This window comes from Mesoplodon densirostris, chromosome 2 (assembly GCF_025265405.1).
Source record: "Mesoplodon densirostris isolate mMesDen1 chromosome 2, mMesDen1 primary haplotype, whole genome shotgun sequence".
Classification (NCBI taxonomy): domain Eukaryota; kingdom Metazoa; phylum Chordata; class Mammalia; order Artiodactyla; family Ziphiidae; genus Mesoplodon; species Mesoplodon densirostris.
The window spans coordinates 32,925,291-32,946,889 of NC_082662.1; the positions used below are offsets into that span (position 1 = coordinate 32,925,291).

Sequence of the window (21,599 nt, forward strand, 5' to 3'; positions counted from 1 at the left end):
GATACTGCCAGCCTGCCAGCTGTGGGCTGCTTGTGGTTAGAAAACCTTGCACTTAGACCAGAAGCAGGTTGTCCCACTCCCAATATACAGAAGAGGAAACTGAGATACAGAAAAGGGAAAGAATTTGCCCAGGTGTCTTGGCCCTTCAGGTTGCTGTAACACAATATCACAGCCCTGGTGGCTTATAAACAACAGAAATTTACTTCTCACAGTTCTGAACACTGGGAAGTCCAAGATCAAGGCAGATTTGGTATCTGGTGAGGTCCTGGTTCAGGGATGGCTTTTAGCTGTGACCTCACATGATGGAAAGGTCGAGGGAGCTTTCTGGGTCTCTCTGATAAAGATACTAATTCCATTCCCTCAAGACCTAGTCACCCCCAGAAGGTCCCACCTCCATATACCTTCAGATTGGGTGTTAGGATTTAACATATGAATTTTGGAGGGACACAAGCAGTCAGTCTACAGCACCGGTCACCACAGTGTAAGGGAGAAGTGAGGCTTCTGTTTGAGGTCGTTGGGTTCTTTAGTACATGAAAGATTTCGGTTCAGTTGAAGAGATAAGGGGGGGCACCTTCAGGGCGGCTTGCCACAGTTGTCAGGACCTCCGTGAGGGTACAGCAGACACTCGCAGGGGTGGGGGTGGAAGTGGAAGGAGGCTGGTTTTCCTAGGACCCTCTTGGTTTCAGCACTGAAAGGCCCACATCCCAGGAAACCCCTCGGTTTCCAGCATCCAGGGATGGTTGGTCACCCTGGTGGGGGAAGGGCCTGTGTGTCTGTGCACATCGTGTTGCTGGAATGAGATTTCAGGAGTAAAGCATATGCTATGGGAGGTGTGGGCAGGTGGGGATGTCTGCAACAAAGGAGGGGAAGTAGGCGGGAGCAGGCCAGAGACCAGTGAGGGACAAGGGGCAGATCTCCCCCTTTCAACCTTGAAGAAATAAGAAAGAAAAAGAAAAAAGTCAGGGCTGTGGTGACTTAATTAAAAAGCAACTCATAATAGCATGTGCTTGCAAGGTTGCTTTGCTGGTGGGATTGCAAAATGGTACAATCACGCTGGAAGATACTGGGTTGGCCAAAAAGTGCCTTCGCTTTTAAAGTAAAAATCAGACACATTTTTCGTTTTCACCGAGAACTTTATTGAACAAATATATTCACCCTCTTGTTCCACTGCTTTCTGCCATTTTTCAGGCAACTTCATAATTCCATCTTCCCAAAACTTTTTATCTTTTTGAGCAAAGAACAGTTCCAGGTGCCTTTTACAGTCTTCCAGGGAATTGAAATTTTTTCCATTAAGAGAATTTTGTAAATACCTAAATAAATGGAAATCTGAAGGTGCAATGTCTGGTGAGTACAGTGGGTGAATCAAAACTTCCCAGCCAAGCTGTAACAGTTTTTCCGGTCATCAAAGAAACTTATGGTCTTGGCGTTATCCTGATGGAAGATAATGAGTTTTCTGTTGACTAATTCTGAACGCTTTTTGTCGAGTGCTGCTTTCACTTGGTCTAATTGGGAGCAGTACTTGTTGGAATTAATGGTTTAGTTTTCCAAAAGGAGCTCATAATAGAGGACTCCCTTCCAATCCCACCATGTACACAACATCACCTTCTTTGGATGAAGATCGGACTTTGGTGTGATTGATGGTGGTTCATTTCGCTTGCCCCACAATCTCCTCTGTTCCGCATTATTATACAGTATCCACTTTTCATCGCCCATCACAATTTGTTTTAAAAATGGAACGTTTTCATTATGTTTCAGTAGAGAATCACAGGCGGAAATACGGTCAAGAAAGTTTTTTTCACTTAACTTATGTGGAACCCAAGCATCAAAGCGAACATAAACAAGCTGGTGCAAATGATTTTCAACGCTTGATTTGGATATTTTGAGTATGTCAGCTATGTCCTGCGTGGTATAATGTTGATTGTTCTCAATTAATGTCTCTCTGTGATCGCTGTCAACTTCAACTGGTATACCTGACCGTGGAGCATCATCCAGCGAGAAATCTCCAGCACAAAACTTCGCAAACCACTTTTGACATGTTCGATCAGTCACAGCACCTTCTCCATACACTGCACAAATTTGTTTTTGGGTTTCAGTTGCATTTTTACCTTTCTTGAAATAATAAAGCATAATTCGCCAAAATGTTGCTTTTTTTCTTCAACATTAAAATGGTTACACAAAAATTCACCAATTTTGATGCCTTTTTTTAAACGCACACTGATATGACAGCTGTCACATACAATCTAACAAAATTGTTTTGAATGAAGTTAAAGACAACTAAGTGCTACTAGAGCCATCTTACGGAAAAAAACGAACAAACCTTTTGGCCAACCCAACAGTTTGGCAGCTTCTTATCAAGTTAAACATACACCATATGACCCAGCAATCCCACTCCTGGGAATTTACCCTAGAGAAATGAAAACATGTGCTCGCACAAAAAACTGTACATAAATATAGGAGCTTTATTCATAATTGCCCCAAACTGGAAACAACGCAAATGTCCTTCCATAGATGAGTGGATAATTACAGTGTAGTATATTGGTATAGTGGAATACTCCTCCACAATGAAAAGGAGCAAACTGTTTTTACATGCAGCAACTTGGATGGGGATCTCATGGACATTATGCTGAGTGAAAAAAAGCTATTATCAAAAGATTACATACTGTGTGATTCCATTTATATGACATTCTGGAAAAAGCAAAATTGGGAACAGATCAGTGGTTGCCAGGATTTAGGGGTGGGGGCAGGGTTTGACTACAAAGGGGCAGCTCGAGATCACCTTTTTGGGTTGACGTACCTGTTCTGTTATCCTGACTGTGGTGGTACTTACACAAATCTGTACATGTGTGAAAACTCAGAACTGTACACCAGAAAAACCCAATTTAATTGCATATAAATAATGAAAATCTATAAAAATGAAATCAAAACAAAAAAGTCACAGAGCTCTGAGACCAGCTTTTGTTTCTTTTTCAGGTGAAACTTGTGAATATTCGCAACGATGACATCACAGATGGCAACCCCAAGCTGACCCTGGGCCTGATCTGGACCATTATTTTGCACTTCCAGGTAGGGTCTGTGAAGTTTGGGGTCCTGGTTGCTTGGTTTGGACATGGCCTAGAAAGAGTTAGAGGTTGCCCTGCCTTCCAAGGGCACACTGAGGCTTGCTTCTCTGTATGTGGCAGTGAATGAGGGTGAGAGTAGGAGTTGGAAAGGAAGATTAGGGTGGCCTGGAGACAAAGCTCTTGCAGTATAAACCCAGAACTTCCTCATCATTTGCATGATGAAATGGGATTTTTTCACTTGTTTGTGCTTTGGCCCTTTCATTGGCAGTCTGGTTATTAAAAGTCTGCTCAGCTGAGTCAAAACTGGCTCTTCAGGGGCTCAGAATGTGAGGGGTGGGGAGAGATGTTGGATTTGATGCTCTAGAAGGGTGGAGCGAAGCCTTATAATCCTTCTTTGTTGTAGACTTTTCCTCTTCTCTAATGATCTTAAACAAGCCTAGTTAATTGTAGCGCTGTCTTAGTCAGTTCAGGCTGTTATAATGAAACACCATAGGCTGGGTGGCTTAAACAACAAACATTCATTTCTCACAGTCCTGGAGGCTGGAAGTCTAAGATCAGAGAGCTAGCATGGTCGGCTCCTTGGTGAGGGCCCTTTTTCTAGTTATGCCCTTGCATGACCTTTCCTTGGGGCATGCGTGCAGAGAAAGAGATCTTGTGTCCCTTCATCTTTTTTTTTTTTGCGGTTCACGGGCCTCTCACTGTTGTGGCCTCTCCCGTTGCGGAGCACAGGCTCCGGACGCGCAGGCTCAGCGGCCATGGCTCACGGGCCCAGCCGCTCCGCGGCACGTGGGATCTTCCTGGACCGGGGCACGAAGCCGCGTCTCCTGCATCCGCAGGCGGACTCTCAACCACTGCGCCACCAGGGAAACCCCCCCCTTCATCTTTTTATAAGGACATCAATCCCATTATGAGGGCTCCACTCTCATGACCTCATCTAAACCTAATTACCTGCCAAAGGCCCCACCTCCAGATACCATCATATCAGGGTTAGGGCTTCAATATATGAATTTCGAGGGGACACAAACATTCAGTTCATAGCAAGCACCTTGGTCTATGGGTTTGTATATGTGTTTGTAATCAAAACCTTGTAGCATCCATCACACCCAAGAACAGTGGCATGTTGCTAGTGTTCACATGGTCACACAGCCTTCCTGTTGGTCCCCCCAAAGAAGGTGAATCCTTTTCCAGTCTGGATTGCTATTGGAAAATCACAGCCCTATTTTTATAAGTAGACTATCTTGAATCACGTTAGCTCAACTAAACAAAACTATTTCTCAGACAGTTCTCCTATACCCAACAGCTGTACACAAGGCTGATCGATTACAGGGAGCAGTTCTTTTTTTTTTTTTTAATTAATTTATTTATTTTTGGCTGCATTAGGTCTTCATTGCTGCGCGCGGGCTTTCTCTAGTTGTGGCGCGCGGGGCTACTCTTGGTTGTGGTGTGTGAGCTTCTCATTGCGGTGGCTTCTCTTGTGGAGCACGGGCTCTAGACATGGACTTCAGTAGTTGTGGCACGTGGGTGCGGGCTCAGTAGTGGCGTGGGCTTTTAGTTGCTCTGTGGCATGTGGGATCTTCCCGGACCAGGGCTCAAACCTGTGTCCCCTGCCAATAGGCAGATTCTTTACCACTGTGCCACCAGGGAAGTCCCAGGGGAGCACTTCTTGAGCAGGTGGGAAAAGAAAGCTAATATAAATATCTCAAGGCAGTGACTCCCAGGGCTGTGGCTGCTGTGATGTCCCAGTTGGGGAGTCAGCGCCACCTGCTGGGTGAAGGCAGAACAGCAGGTGTCTCAGAATTCCTGAGAATCTGGGAAATTCTGAGAGCTCAGGGTTTATTTCTTGGGGCTCTGGTTTGGAACCAGTGCTGGCAATCTGCAGCATAAGTAGGCTTAGCAAAGTGTGGAGGTAACGTGTGTTTTTGTGGAACCACAGGGTGTCCTCAGGCATGCTTCGGATATAGGGATAACCACGAACATGAACTTGGCAGTGTGCCTTGGCAGGGTGGGAACAAGAACTTTGCTGAGCTTTCATAGAGTTACCCTCTTGGCACCCTTATGAAAAGAGGAGTTTTTTAGAGAAACTTGGTTGGTTGTTTGTATTTCACCACAAACCTGCCTTCACTTTGAGAGACCAATGTTATTCTTCATAGGTGTGAGGTAAGAGGAAGCTGTCCGCTGGGTCTTTGTTTCTCCTGACGGGCAATTCAGGGGTCAAGGAATGAAAATTGAACTGGCTAATTAAAATTTTCCTGGGACAGAGGAGATGGTGGTAATGTTCCTTAACTGAACACCGCATCAGGAAAATGTTCTCTCTTACTCTCTCTTTAAAAATTTGTTATGAAAAATTTCAAACGTATATAAAAGCAGAGAAAATAGTATAGAACCACCATGTACCCATCACCTAGCCCTACAGTTACTAACTCATGGCCACTGTTATTTTGTCTATATCCTGATCCACTCCTCAAACCCCCCAGTAGGTTATTTTGAAAGGAGTCCCAGACATCATATAATTTCATCTGTAAATATTTCGGTGTGTATCTCTTAAAGACTCTTCATTTAAGCAAACCACAGTGTTATAACTGTAAAAATCAGTAATTTCTTAAAATCATTGAATATCTGAGCATTGTTCAGATTTCCCCAGTTATCTCATTTAAAAAATGGCTTGTTTGAATCAGAATCCAAACAAAGTCCACACATGTATTAAATTTTCCCCTCCTCTTTTTCTCCGCTTTTGGTTTGTTGAATAAATCAGGACTTTTGTCCTATGCAATTTATGTAAAGATGATGGTGGCATCTCTGGGATGTTTTTTCCAACAGCATCCTCCATCCCTCTCTTGTGTTGCCTGTAAACTGGTGTTTTAGACCTGAGGCTGGATCATACTCAGTTTCCCTTTTTTGTGTGTGTGGGGGGGCGGGCAAGGATGGTGATGTTGAGTTGTATACTTTTTTTTTTTTTGGCTGTGTTGGGTCTTCATTGCTGCGTGTGGGCTTTCTCTAGTTGCAGCGAGTGGGGGCTACTCTTCGTTGCGGTGTGTGGGCTTCTTATTGCCGTGGCTTCTCTTGTTGTGGAGCATGGGCTCTAGGCGTATGGGCTTCAGTAGTTGCAGTAAGCGGGCTCAGTAGTTGTGGCACACGGGCCCTAGAGAGCGTGGGCTTCAGTAGTTGCGGCATGTGGGTTCAGTAGTTGTGGCTCACGGGCTCTAGAGCTCAGGCTCAGTAGTTGTGGCGCACGGGCTTAGTTGCTCTGTGGCATGTGGGATCTTCCCGGACCAGGGATTGAACCTGTGTCCCCTGCATTGGCAGGCGGATTCTTAACCATTGCACCACCAGGGAAGTCCCGAGTTGTATACTTTTATTGCTACACATCAGAAGGCACATAATGTCTGTTGTCTGTCTTTTCATGATGTTAAGTTTGATTAGTGGGTTCAGGTGTTACCAGCCTGATCCATCCATTGTAGATCCACTCACTGTTAGCTCTTCCCCGAAAACTTTAGCAGCTACTGTTTGTCATTGCTAGTTCCATTATTTCATTAGAAGTTGCAAAATGGTGATACTCAAAATTCCATAATTCTTTTGTAAAGTAGAATTTTACTTTATCCATTACCCTGAGAGATAGCTCCTATAGGAAAGGCAAGATACAAAGATAAATCTTTCATCTTTCCCTGTTTTACCAGTTTTCAGAATAATTAGTTGATTCTCTAAGTTTCTCCAAAGACCAATGAAAGTTTCTTTGTTGATATTTATTTTCCTTTAGTATCAGTGTGACTCATGGATTTTTAACAGACTTAAATGTGTTCTAATCAAATACAGGTGTCATTTTTCCTAATACTCAGCTCCATCTTTGGCCAATGACTTTTTTCAGGTTGACTCTGCGTCCTTTGTCATGATCCCCATAGTCTTTGATAATGTCCTTTATTTCTTGTGTGAAGAGCTGTTCCAGATATTTTTTGTATATTTCCTGTTTCGGGCCTGGGATTAGCGATTTCTCCAAGGAACTGAAATTCTTTGTTGACAACAGTCTGAGTGCTACCGGGTTGGCCACTGTCTCTAGGCGTTTTCTATGGACAGAGCTCGCTAACACTTGTATTTTTCTCTTTTAAAAAAATCAGGAATTTATAATGATGTTTCTAATTCAAACTTAGAATTACAGAGTTTTTTTTTTTTTTTTTCTTCGGTATGCGGGCCTCTCACTGTTGTGGCCTCCCCCGCTGCGGAGCGCAGGCTCCGGACGCGCAGGCTCAGCGGCCATGGCTCACGGGCCCAGCCGCTCCGCGGCATATGGGATCCTCCCAGACCGGGGCGCGAACCCGTATCCCCTGCATCGGCAGGCGGACTCTCAACCACTGCGCCACCAGGGAGGCCCAGAATTACAGAGTTTTATTCAACTTCTTTGACTTTATGTTTGTATCCTTTTTTTTCTTATGCTGAAAATCTTGATGCTATCTAAGTAACACATTACTTTTTCCCTTTTTCATACACACACAAGCACACGGATGCACGCATACATAAAATCATATATATATTATAGCGTATATAGAAAGTCATATATATTATATGTAATATATTTGAATCAAAATAAAATGACAGCGTTATTATTAACAACACGATTACTGAAAAATTTGTGATTTCTTTGCGGTTCTTTTTGTCCTTAATGTTGATCTCCTAAGGACGTACAAATAATTTTGTTTTATAGTCATTTGAAGTAACTTCTCTCTGTGTTGTTAAGCCATTAATTCAATACACAATTAGGTTCATTTGTTTTTATGTTCCTTCAGTTTTTAAGGATTGTTTTTTTCCCTTTCAATTTTATTTTATGTTTTATAGACCATATACATTGTTCCAAAGGGAAATTTTAAAAAGTGAACACAAGGTGTGTTCAGTGAAGTCTAGCTTTCATCTCTGCCCCCTCCATTCTGTTTCTTCCCTTTCCATATAGTTAGCTAATTGTTTTAAAACATCTTTTGGTTATCATTCTATTGTTTGTTTAAGAAAATACATTCTTTTTAAAAAACTTTATTGAGGTATAATTTATGTACCATAAAATTGACGCATTTTCATTGTGTAATTCAGTGATTTTTATGAGTTGTATAACCATCACCATAAGCCAATTTCAGAACATTTTCATCATCCCACGAAGGTCCTTCTTGTCTATTTATAGTTATTCTCCATTCCCATCCCCAGCCTTAGGCAACCACTAATATGTTTTTTGTTTCTACAGATTTGCCTATTCCAGACATTTCATTTAAATGGAATCTTACAATAGGTGCTCTTTTGTGTCTAGCTTCTTTCACTTAACATAATATTTTTGAGATTCATCTATGTTGTAGCATGTATGAGTACTTAATTCCTTTATTGCTGAGGAGTATTCTGTTGTATGGATATACCATATATTTTGTTTATTCAGCAGTTGATGGACATTTGGGTTGTTTTCATTTTTTGGCTGTTATAAATATCGTTGATTTGAATATTTGTGTGGATGTATATTTTCATTTCTCTTGGCTATATACCTATGGGTGGAATTGCTGGGTTATAGGGTAGATTTATATATAACTTTTTAAGAAACTGCCAAACTGTCTTCCAAAGTGGCTGAACCATTTTATATTCCCACTAGCTCAATTGTGAGAGTTCCTGTTTTTCCATATCCTTGTAATTGTCTGTCTTTTAGATTATAGCCATCATAGTGGGTGTGAAATGGTATCTCCTTGTGGTTTTAGTTTGCAGGAGAATGTATTCTTTTTTTTTTTTAAGGATTTTATTATTATTATTTTTTGGTTGTGTTGGGTCTTCATTGCTGTGCAAGGGTTTTCTCTAGTTGCCGCGCGTGAGCTTCTCATTGTGGTGGCTTCTTGTTGCGAGCGTGGGCTCTAGGTGCGTGGGCTTCAGTAGTTGCGGCATTCAGGCTCAGTAGTTGTGGCTTGCGGGCTGTAGAGCGCAGGCTCAGTAGTTGTGGTGCACGGGCTTAGTTGCTCCATGGCATGTGGGATCTTCCCGGAGCAGGTCTCAAACCTGAGTCCCCTGCATTGGCAAGCGGATTCTTAACCACTGCGCCACCAGGGAAGTCCCGATTTTAGTTTTTTTTTTTTTTTTTTTAATTTTATTTATTTATTTATTTTTGGCTGTGTTGGGTCTTCGTTGCTGCACGTGGGCTTTCTCTAGTTGAGGCGAGCGGGGGCTACTCTTCGTTGCAGTGCATGGGCCTCTCACTGCAGTGGCTTCTCTTGTTGCAGAGCACGGGGTCTCAAGCACAGGCTCAGTAGCTGTGGCACACGGGCTTAGTTGCTCCGTGGCATGTGGGATCTTCCTGGACCAGGGAATGAACCTGTGTCCCCTGCATTGGCAGGCGGATTCTTAACCACTGAACCACCAGGGAAGTCCCCCGATTTTAGTTTTTAATTATGAAATTTTTAATTACCCGGAGAAGTACAGAAAAGTATGTAACAGATCTTCATGTGTGTAGTCACCTTCAAAATTAAACAGATGTTAATATTTTATATTTGCTTTTATATATGCTTTTTTTTTTCCAGTATACTTTTCATTTTTTCAGTCAGTCTGAGAAGGCCAGTATGACTTACAGGGTTGTGTGACACATACTGCTGTGTAACGTGGTTATTTGTTTCACTCAATAAGTATTTGTTAAATGAATGGATATTGTATGAAATTGGTCTCCTCGAAGCTGTGGGGTAGGTAGACCAGATAAATAGACTGTGATGTCTGTTTTCCTGTGCCCATTGTTCAGATGAGCAAACTGAAACACAGAGACCAACTGACTTTTTTTTTTTTGCTTTTAAAATTATTATTTTATTTTATTTTTTATTGAACTATAGTTGATTTACAGTGTTTCAGGTGTACAGCAAAGAAATTCACACACACACACATATTCTTTTCAGATTTTTTCCATTATATGTTATTACAAGGTATTGAATATAGTTCCCTGTGCTATATGGTAGGTCCGTGATGTTTAGTTCTTTTTCTTTTTATTCCTCTGTATTCTAATCTCTGTCAGAAGGGTCTTCCTCTGCTATAGCATCGTTATGATACTCCCTGTTAAAGAATCTACATTAGTCCACTCTTTTCTATTATATATACTTCTCAGCTATATTGCTCTTTGACTTCCCAACTGACTTTTTTAGGTTATACATCCAGATACTAATAATAGGATTTCTTATCTCTTGGTTTTGTCCAGGCCTGTTTTAAGGTTCATGTTAGGATTTATGATTTTTCTAGAAGATAAGTTCTTTAAAAATCAGAATCTGACAAAATTAGCTTTCCAACTTTCAAATGTTTATTAAATACTCGTGTATGTATAGCACTCTGAAATTTAAGAAGTCTGGGAGTTTAGGTCAAGAGTGGTCTTCGTTGGGTTTACATTTGTGTGTATTTTATGACACTTAGTGCTTGGCATGTAGATGAGGCATCATTCATGCTGGTGGAGTGAATGAATGACGTTTTTTGCTCTGGAGTCTTTCATGCCCGCTGTCTCTATGGGAGACCTATGGGCAGTAAACAGTTAACTAGAAAAAGCCAAAGGAGAAGACGTGAAAAATATGTGGGCACTAGAAATCTGCTCTCCCAGAAGGCAGCTGGCCATGTGTTGAGAGTTCAGGCTAGATGAGAAGAAGGTCCAGGGGAAAGCCCTTGTGATCAGTTAACTTACTCAGTAAACTAGGGGAAGCAGCGCCCCCTATGGAGAAAAACAAGCACCTAAACTTTGGACGTTAGAACATAGCTACTTTCCTTAGAGCCTAATCAAGAAAAAGAGTATATTAGGACCCTGGTGGTGGTGGAGTGCCTCATACCTCTTAGCTCCAGTAGTAAATGAGGAGAAAAGGGACTTACCATAGACCAGGCAGGGAGCCAAGCACTTTCAAGACACCATCCCATGAACCCTCTCTACAACCCCATTAAGTAAGGGGTAGCATCCATGTTTTAGAGGTAAGGAGACTGAATCACTTAGCAAGATAGTTACTTAGCTACTGAGTTAACAGAAGTGGGAATTTGAACCTAGGTCTACCTTGCTGAACTCTCTGCTCTTTTCCTAGACCAGTTTTCCTCTGGAGCAGAAGGAAATGAAAGCCTGATTTGCCCAACATAGGCAGAAGTTTAAGAAAGAAAAGGCTCCTAGAAGTAATCTGCTCAGCTCTGTCAGGCCCGTCTGTTAGAGAAAACTGCAGCAGCAGCGCTCATATCCAGAGGCTGTCTCTTGCCCCTGAGTTGATCGTTTTCAAGAATTCAGTTTGCTTGTATTTCATGAGCAAAATTCAAGCTTGAGCCTTGGGGTGTACATCTGAGAAGTTCCACAGTTCAGCGCTCTTCGTTGACGGAGTAGAGGCCTGGTGCCTGCCTGGAGAATTATACTGTCACGTCACATGTTTTGCCGATTAAGTGATTTTTCTGGAGTCTGACTGAGTTTCTCTCTCATGCTAACCTCCTTGTCTTGTTTCTTGCTGTGGTTTACAATGGCCATCAGAGGGTGCTACAGCTTCACAGTCAGCCTTTGTAAAGGCTTAGGGGAGAAAGAACACCTCCTGCAATGGTGAGGCAGATGGGGCATCAGTAGGGTCTCAGAAGTGCTGTGGAAGAGCTGTTGCTTAGGGGTTCTTATTGCTTTCCTTTGGTGGCGGGCACTTTTTCAGGTCTCCAGGAGAGGTGGGTAGGCTTACGTAGAACCAGGTCGACTATTTCTCTCCGCAGTGTGGTCTGGATCCTTTCGGTATAGAATAAGTAGATTTGACCAGGAGGAAACACATGTAAGCTCTGTCCTTCCACTCCACTTGGAGCCCTTTGGATTGTGCTGTCATCTTACCTGTCACACGCTATACTAAAAAAAACTGGGGTGGGCGAATCCCACTGGCACAACAGGGTGGTTTTTGAATCCAACGTTTTAGACTTTTTTTTTTTTTTTTTAAAGATGAGCTTTAAAGTAATTCCTGTAATTATTTTTTAAAATATTTATTTAATTAATTTATTTATTTGGTTGCACCAGGTCTTAGTTGTGGCTCGCGGGCTCCTTAGTTGTGGCATGAGAACTCTTAGTTGCGGCATGCATATAGGATCTAATTCCCTGACCAGGGATCAAACCCGGGCCCCCTGCATTGGGAGCACGGAGTCTTATCCACTGCACCACCAGGGAGGTCCCACCAACTTTTTAGACCTTTAATTCAGACTTCCTGCCCCGCTGCAATTTGAGTAAAAACCATCTGGGCCTCATTTTAGTGACTTCCTCTGTTACTCCCAAAGATCAAGAGTTATCTTTTTGTTTCAGCCCTTGGTCCATGTGAGTCTAGTTGCCAATTCAAAACAGTGGAGTATCTTCCTGTTTTACTTAACTGAGTACAGACTTCCATCCCTGCTGCAGGTAGAAGGCAGTGTAACAAGGGTTTGAAGTTCAAAGTCTTAACCAGGGGTTCATGTTCTGGCTTTGCCACTTTGTGTAGCCTTGAGCAAAGGAATCCACTTTCTTGAACCTCAGTTTCTTTATCTGTAAAGTGTAAAATAATAGTTTTGACTTCATTTGGTTACTGTGGGAATTAAATGAGACAATCTATAGCTTAGCATGGGGCGTGGCACATGACAAATGTAAAAACATGTTAGCTGTCAGTAGTAGCAGTAATTACTGTTGGACATTCACGTCAAGTATTGCTCAGCAGAAACGCTGCTTCTCTGTTGTATATGGAAGTGGTATCCTTTTTACCGAGCATCCATATACTGTACTCAAAGCCGATTTCCAGGTTTTTCCTCTGTGTGTCATTGGCCAGAAGAATTAACAGATGTCTCTCTCTCTCTTTCTCTCTCTCAAAAGTAGGGAAATAAATGCTACAGGAGACTAGATCTTTAAAGCTTGTGTTTCTTTTTGTAACTATGAGGATTACGCTCTGGTCTCTCTTCTGGTTATAATTTTATTGTTTCTGACCTGAAAAAATCGAGAGTATGTTAATCCTGCTTGATATTTTCTTTTGGACATCTTGGTGCAGCAATTGAAATCTGTTTCACTTCACAGTTTGGGGGCCATAGTCCCCGGCCCTGGTTCCTCTTGGCCCTTCCCTTCCTGGTTGCTCCCAGCCGCTGGCTTGCTTTTCCCCCTCTTTCTCCTCCTCCTTCCTTCACGTTACCTTCTCCCAGGGCCTCTTTTCTTTCCCCCTCCCTTTTCCATTTACTCTTACATTCCCTCCCTCCTTCCTGCCCTCCCTATTTCCTCCCTTCCCCTGGTTTCTAGCTCCTTTCTGCTTTCTGTTTGTGTTTCTGAAGGCAGTGCTCCAATTACCTCATATTTGGAGAGAGGAAGCTGCAGCCAATCCGGTTTCTGTCTGCTTTTAGGTCAAGTGATTTCTGAACTGCAGTGAGATGCTTTGAATTTGTCTTGTTGCAGCTCTGAGCCTGTAAGATGGCTGTCTGAATCGGCAGCGGCTGGAAGAGACAGAGAGAGGCGGGGAGGGAGGAAGAACTGGAGGGATCGCCGGCCTAGTGCATGTTTTTAAACGTGCATCTAATCCGATGAAGCCAAGGTTGGGATTTCTCTGGGATCCCAGGACTGGCTTAGCTGCGTTTTTGCTGAGATTAGGAGAGGAAGGCAATGGGAAATTCGCTGGGCTGTGTTAAGGAGCCGAAAGATTCAATAGCTGTTCCTGAGAAGACTCCCATATCTCCTAAGAAAAGGGTTCGGTTCAAAAGGAAGTGGAGGGGGAAGAAAACCCCTACTCCAGAGGTCCCTCGTGAGGAAGAACCCTTGCAAGGAACTGGAGTCATCGAAGAGACGGAAACCCTGACGAAGTTAACAGTGAGTCTCCAAAAGGAGGAAGGAGTGGGAGGGGTAGAGCCACCCCCAACAGACATTTTACTGCCTGGGGACTCGGCCCCCGACTCAGGGGTGGGAGATCAGGGGATGATCGTGCAGGTGAAGGAGAGATTCCAGGGGGAGATCCAGACTGCTCAGCTTTTGTTAGAGGATGAGTCATCAGTTGCCAGAGGGGTCTGGGATTCCCTGGAAGAGGGGATGACTGTCATCGCTCACCTGCTCGATAACCCCGCAGAAAGGAACTGTGAGAAGTCAGTGAGCCAACTGGTGGAATTTCCGAGGGCAGCATCCTGCAGCAGCAGGGCCGTGCTGCTGCCTTTGCATGGACGGACTGCAGTGGAGAAAGGAGATACTCAGCTTGGATTTGGGAGCAACACTTTCCCCAGGACAGACTGCCCCACCGACACAGGAAGTCAAGACCATCTTTCCGAGGGATGGAGTGTAGGGGGAGGAACCAAGGGCATTTTAAGTGCCCCTCAGACAGGTGCCTGGATTGTGGAACGTTCTCCTTCATCACTGCCGGCCCAGTCGAGGGGCCAGAGCTGCACAGAGCCTGCCCACGTGGGTCGAGTGCCGCCCCAGGTTCCTAGACTGCCTGCTTCTCAGAGTGATCTATCCATCAGTGGCCTGACTGAGAGCATCTTGCCCTCCTCCTCTGGCTATGGCAGCGACAGGCTGCACTTACGAGGGGTCCAGCCTAAAGATACAGAGCCTGAAAAGAGCTCCACGTCCTTCTCAGAAGAGGATGGCACCCTTTCTCTGGAGGCAAGCCCCACCCCCTTAGGGGGTCTGGAGGAGGTAGGTGGGCATGTTCAAGGGGTAGTCAAACAGCGGTTTGTATTACTGGCCTCAAACTTATGAGAGTGGAATGTGGCGAGCAGTGAGGAGCTTGGTGCTGCTTCTCAAACTTGACCTGTTAGTCAAGTACTAGTAGTTAGCGACTGCTGCCCTTGGCAAGCAAAATCTATTTCAGGTCTGCCCCTTGATGCTTGAAACTGTCTTGTGGTCTCTGGGGAATCCCTGACTCTGGGTAACCATGCCGCATAATTGCTCGAGCTATCTGGTGGGGTTATCTCTCCAGCTGCAGTGCTAGGTAATACTTAACTCTCAACAGGTCTGTTTATCAGCGTCCCTGCTGTCGGAAGTTGTGGTATGGCACGTCCCTGCTGTCGGAAGTTGTGGTATGGCACGGAGGTGATGGGGAGGCCTGGCTGACTCCAAAATGAGTGTGGAAGGGCTGAGGGGTGGTTGTTCTTCTCCCTGGAGAATGATGTTCTTATTGGAGCTGATGTAATTCCCCCCCCTGGGGACACTGCTAATGGCAACACCCATTCAGTATGTGTTTAGGTGGAGAGGCTAGTCCTCCTTTGGTTCCTAATTCCAGCATTAGAGGAGAGGAGCATGGATTTATCTGGAGATTAGTCCAGAGCTGGGGGGAGGGGGGGTAGAGAGGGAGTTAGGGCAGTTTGAAAGTTCAAGGCTAGAAACAGTTTGCTTTCTGATTGGACTTATTTATGGCTCTGACATGTTTTTGTTTGTGAGATATATATTCAGACATAAGTGGAGGTGGTGGTAGTTTTAGGTGGTGGGTGCTGTGAATGTTTTTAGGGGTCAAGGAGCAAGTGGGAATTCAAGAGCTCTGAACACTGAGAGGGAAGGAGACTCAGCAAGACCCTGGGTGGCACAGGGTCTGGTCTGTCACATAGGGGTGTGATTGTGTAGGTGACTAAAGTTATAATTCATCAGTGACTGAAGAACTTTTATTGGCATGTTAAGTCTCTGCAGCAGAAGAAATAAAAACTTAGGCTCCCAGCGCGGCAAGAGGTGGAAGACGGAGGATGGCATTTTCCTTGCTAGGCTGTGGGCAGCTGCCCTGATGTCTGCAGAGCAGACAGTGTGGCCCACCTACAGGTGCCCTGCTAATCATCAACAGTATGAGGCTGAGGAGAGACATAAATTTTAAGCTGATCTGTGCTTAAAATGACCTTTTGGGTGATGAATTTCCCCCATGGATAGGCCCATTTCAGTGCCCTTTGTTGTTACAGAGTTTGGAGACTCCAAACAGTTGGAGGAAAAGATGGCCATTGAAAAATATTTATTATGCGGTTGGGCAGGAGGCATCCTTGGGCTTTTCCATATAAAAATGTGTGTGCGTGCGTGTGTGTGTGTGTGTGTGTGTGTGTGTGTGTGTGTTAAAGTAGAAAGGGAGGCAGTGAGGCTGCGGGGGGGGTGTATTTGAGGTTCATCGGATAAGAGGGAATGTCAAAGTCACCTTTTATCTTTGTACAGAACAGATGTAGAGTAGTTGTGGCAGAACCAACTGCTGAACTGACCGCTCCTTTGATATTCCTGGGGTTAAAGTTGAAGCTGTGGAGGCATCACGATGATTTAGGATACATTCTTATAATTCGGTGTGAGACTTTCAGAAAGTTTGGAGTATAAAATGTGAAGGGACTCCTAGTGGAAATCAGTTCTAGATAACGGCCCATACATGACTCTGGTGCTTTTGATGTGGGATCTCCACCCTGGAGCAGGAAGGTTCTGGACAACTCTGTGAGGAGTCTCCAAGAAAAGATTGGTGAGGGCTTCCCTGGTGGCGCAGTGGTTGAGAGTCCGCCTGCCGATGCAGGGGACACGGGTTCGTGCCCCGATCCCGGAAGATCCCACATGCCGCGGAGCGGCTGGGCCCGCGAGCCATGGCCGCGGAGCCTGTGTGTCCGGAGCCTGTGCTCCGCAACGGGAGAGGCCACAGCAGTGAGAGGCCCGCGTACAGCAAAAAAAAAAAAAAGAAAAAAGAAAAGATTGGTGGGAGTAGACTCTGATCTGTAGTTTAACAGAATCAACAGCAGTGTGATTCTTGGGCTGCTCAGTATGAGAATCATACTGGTGTGTGGCGTTTTCTGGGCAGCCAGGCTCTACATCCCGTCCCAGCTACCCCTTGAGAGCAGACAACCAGACTACTCAGTGATGGCCCAGGCAGAAAAACTAGGTGGCCCGGAGTCAGCTCAGAAGGCTGACAAGTCTCTGAGGCTCTGTGTCCATCAGGTGATGCAGGGACCACAGGCTGACCATTCTGTATGACAGATAAGAAGTGACTTCTCAAGATAAGTGTGAAATCCCTTCAGGATGAAAGTCCTTAAGGTCACAGGGGCCTCAGACCCTCTTTGGTCTCTGAAGGCATTGTCTTCAGGGAGCTGCCCCCTCCCTGGCAGGCTGTTCACACGGCCTGGGGACAGCGTCAGCTGAGAGACAGGGCAGCGTGTTTTGACACTGCAGACCTCCTGTGAAATGTGGATTGCACCACAAGGCGAGAGCATCTGACTGGAGTGAGAGCCCTGGTAGGACACGGGGGTCAGAAGAGGGCCGCTGCTCGTCACACACCAGCTCCTTCGCGGAGAGGGGCAGCAGGCGCTTCAACAGGGTTGATTTTTTGTTTGTTTGTTGGTGCTCGCTTTGTTTTGTCTTTAACATGTCAGGGTAATAACCCTCCGCAGAAACAGTTCGAGCTTCAGAGTGGTGTCTGTCCTTGGCATAACTCAGGCCGCCTTGTCTCTCCCGTTGATCACTCCAGGGCATGGTGATGGGAGTGGGGCCAGGCTCCGGCTGCACGGAAACTTGGCAGTGGGTTTGTTTCTTTTCAGGATAGAGAGAAATGGGAACTGATTCTGATGCTTGCTGAGTGCCGGGTTTAGGTAATAGAAGACAGATGGTCTGCTTTTCTGTTCACCTGGTAGAGTTGATTTTTCTCTTGACAGGAAACAGTTAACAAGAGAAACAGGATGACAGGGGCCAGGGGACAAAAATGGTTTTCAGAATAAGTAGACTCTGATTTGGAGCCGGACGGGAGCGAGTTAACAGCAGTTGTACTTTGATGTCAGACAAAGGCCTTCGCTGGTCCGTTCCGTCTCTCAGGAGGGCTCCCTACTCCCAGCTGCCATCAATAGCCATAATACCTGACTTAATGGAACAAGGAAAATTGTTGAAAATCCTTTTCTTTTCTCTGTCTTGGCTCCACTGCCAATTGTTAGTGGATTCTGTTGATGGAAAATTGGCTGTATACCATTGCCCTTGCCACAAATCCTTAGATTTCAGGTGAATAGTCAGATAACTCTGGGGCTAGGAATGATGAGAAGGAAATCAGTAGGTATATTATTTTCTGGGCTGAGCCTTTTCAGTTATAAGTATCCCTTTCCCATTTCTCCTCTTTCATTATAGGGAAAGTAGTTTTACTAATACTGGCTTTGTATTACAAGAAGAAAGCAAAATTAACCAGATGATACTATTGGAGGAATGTAGCAGTTAAAGTTACAGTTAGAGCTTCATTTAAGAAAGGAATTTTCTTAAAAAAAAAAAAAATTATTTATTTATTTTTGGCTGCGTGGGGTCTCTGTTGCTGCCCGCGGGCTTTCTCTAGTTGCAGCAAGTGGGGGCTACTCTGCGTTGCGGTGCGTGGGCTTCTCTTGTTGCAGAGCATGGGCTCTAGGTGCACGGGCTTCAGTAGTTGTGCCACATGGACTCAGTAGTTGTGGCTTGTGGGCTCTACAGCGCAGGCTCAGTAGTTTTGACGCATGGGCTTAGTTGCTCCGCAGCATGTGGGATCTTCCCGGACCAGGGTTCAAACCCGTGTCCCCTGCATTGGCAGGCGGATTCTTAACCACTGCGCCACGAGAGAAGTTCCTTTCAAAAAATTTTACTTAATTGAAAATATTACCAAAGAATCATTATTTTTCAGGTATAACAATGGTGTTGTGGCTATGTTTAAAAAAAAGAGTCCTTTTAGAGATACATACTGAAGTGTTTTTGGAGGAAATGATAGTGTGGGATTTGCTTCATAATAATAGGGGAGGGGTGAAGTGGGTGGAGTGTAGATGAAACAAGATTAGCTATGAGTTGATATGGTTGAAACTGGGTGATGGGTACATAGGAGTTCATAATACCATTCTGCCTTTTTTGGTATATATTTGATATTTTCCATTTCAAATGGAAAGTTGTTTTTCTGGGATTTGATTTGCTTTTTGCTGCTCTTCTCACTAATTTGTTTTGGAAAATGTATTTTTGTCAAATTGTTATTTATATTATTAACATGTAATGTGTTTATTATTATCTTTATTATTATTATTGTCTTTTTTTTTTTTTTTTTTTTTTTTTTGCGGTACGTGGGTCTCTCACTGTTGTGGCCTCTCCCGTTGCGGAGCACAGGCTCAGCGGCCATGGCTCACGGGCCTAGCCGCTCCACGGCATGTGGGATCTTCCCAGACCAGGGCACGAACCCGTGTCCCCTGCATCAGCAGGCGGACTCTCAACCACTGCGCCATCAAGGAAGCCCTCGTTGGGAGGTTTTTGATTACTGATTCAATCTCCTTACTAGTAATCAGTCTGTTCAGATTTTCTATTTCATCATGATTCAGTCTTGGTAGGTTGTATATTTCTAGGAATTTATCCATTTCTTCTAGGTTGTCCAACTTGGTGTGTAATTTTTCATAGCAGTCTTTTATGATCCTTGATCTTTCTGTGGTATCATTTGTAGCATCTCCTCTTTCATTTCTGATTTTATTTGTCTCCTCTGTTTTTCTTGGTGAGTCTAGCTAAAGGCTTGTCAATTTTGTTTATCTTTTCAAAGAACCAGCTCTTAGTTTTGTTGATCTTCTCTATTGTCTTTTTCGTCTTTATTTCATTTATTTCTGCTCTTAATCTTTGTTATTTCCTTCCTTCTACTAACTTTTGGCTTCATTTGTTCTTCTTTTTCTAGTTCCTTGAGATGGAAAGTTAAAAATAATTGTAGAATTATATAGTGCATATACTGAAAAAGGACTAATGTCCCGAATATATGAAGTGTAGTATAGGTGATGTGGTTAAGAGTGTGGAGCCAGATTGGCTGAGTTTGAATTCCAGCTCTACTGCTTAGTAGCCATGTACCTTGGGGCAAGTTACTTAAATTCTCTGTGGCACAGTTACCTCATTTGTAAACTGAGGATAAGAGTAGTATGTACTCTGTAGGGTTGTTGTGAGAATTATATGAGTAAATTCAAGTAAAACACAATAGATGTTCGTTATTAATATTATTTAAATAATTCCTATAAATAAACAAGAAAAAGGTAAACACACTAGTAGAAAAATAGGGGAAAGCCCAGGAATAAGCAGTTCACAAAAAAAGAAAACCCAAATGCCTCATACACAGGAGTCTTTCTCACTAGCAATCAAAGATATAAAACTCAAAACAACAACAGGATGCAATTTTATACCCCTCAGACTGGCAGAAAATAAAATGTTTGAAAATACAGAGCGTAGGTGAAGATGCAGAATGATGGAAAAACCTCTTCACACCCTTGTGGATAGAAATATAAATTGGTATTGTTATTTGACAGTAGTTTGGCAGTATTTAGGAGAATTTAAAAATGCCAATAGTCTGTGACCTAGGATTTCCATTCTAATTGTATTCCCTAGAGCAGCGGTCCCCAACCTTTTTGGCACCAGAGACCAGTTACATGGAAGACAATTTTTCCATGGATAGGGGTGTGGGAGGGGGTGGGGGTGTTTCAGGCGGTAATGCGAAATGTGAGCGATGGGGAGCGGCAGATGAAGCTTCGCTCACTCGCCTGCCGCTCACCTCCTGCTGTGTGGCCAGGTTCCTAACGAGCCGCGGACTGGTACTGGTCTGCGGCCCGGGGGTTGGGGACCCCTGCTCTAGAGAGACCTCCATGACTCTGAACTTGAATATTGAAAAGAGCACCCCTGATCTTTACCTAACTCTTCTGTAGGGAATAAACACAGCTTCCATGAGATCCTTCTAGCCAGGCATTTGTAATGAATTATTGCATTGTGCCTTCACCTGTTTCTTGAATGGAAGTTTTGAAAGACTGATGCCTTCACTGTAGCGGGATGAAGTCAGCTAGAAACTTCAGGACATGTGAATCAAGTATCTGTTAGCTCATTACATCTAGTTCATTCCCTGAGACTTATGTAGACTTGCAAAGTCCAAAATCCTAAGCCTGGTATTCCAACCCCTCCATAATCTCTCTAATCTTCTCTCCTATATCAGTTTCCAGTTTGAGCTTTCATGTCTTTTGTTTTTAATATGCTGAAATTTTTATTTTTTAATTTTTAATTAATTAATTAATTAGGCTGCCTTGGGTCTTTGTTGCTGCCCGTGGGCTTTCTCTAGTTGCGGCGAGGAGGGGCTACTCTTCATTGTGGTGCATGGGCTTCTCATTGCGGTGGCTTCTCTTGTTGCGGAGCACGGGCTCTAGGCGCATGGGCTTCAGTAGTTGTGGCTCGCGGGCTCTAGAGCGCAGGCTGAGTAGTTGTGGCGCGAGGGCTTAGTTGCTTTGCAGCATGTGGGATCTTCCCAGATCAGGGCTCGAACCCGTGTCCCCTGCATTGGCAGGCAGATTCTTAACCACTGCACCACCAGGGAAGCCCTCTTCTTAGATATTAAAACTCAGCATAGATGTTGTCTTATCATCTCTGCAGAGTTCCTCGACACTGCTAGTTCGGGTTACTTGCTTACCTCTGTCACAGCATTGATCTCTCTGATTGGTATGTTGTCTCCCCTACTGAATTGCTTGAGCTTGAGGCCCAAGGTTGTGCTTCTGTCCCAAGATACCAAGAACTTGAACACAGCTCCTAGAACATAGGTGTTGCTCAAGAAATAACAACAGAATGAGTCAGTCCCATGGTGATTGACTGTTTTGTTGTTGTTCTTCTCCCTCGTCCTAACATATGACATAGTGTGAAGCACAGATGAGATG

The 21,599-nt window shown here is 44.1% G+C and overlaps 1 protein-coding gene across 19 annotated transcripts in view; it reads left to right on the top strand.

Annotated features, from left to right (window-relative positions):
- MACF1 (microtubule actin crosslinking factor 1) overlaps positions 1-21,599 on the top strand; it is a 330,003-nt gene that overhangs the window by 126,901 nt on the left and 181,503 nt on the right. For all 19 annotated transcript variants that reach the window (XM_060089544.1, XM_060089550.1, XM_060089543.1 and 16 more), the window contains one exon: positions 2,971-3,063. In XM_060089544.1, coding sequence (XP_059945527.1) covers positions 2,971-3,063 — 93 coding nt within the window. The remainder of the gene's footprint in view (positions 1-2,970; positions 3,064-21,599) is intronic.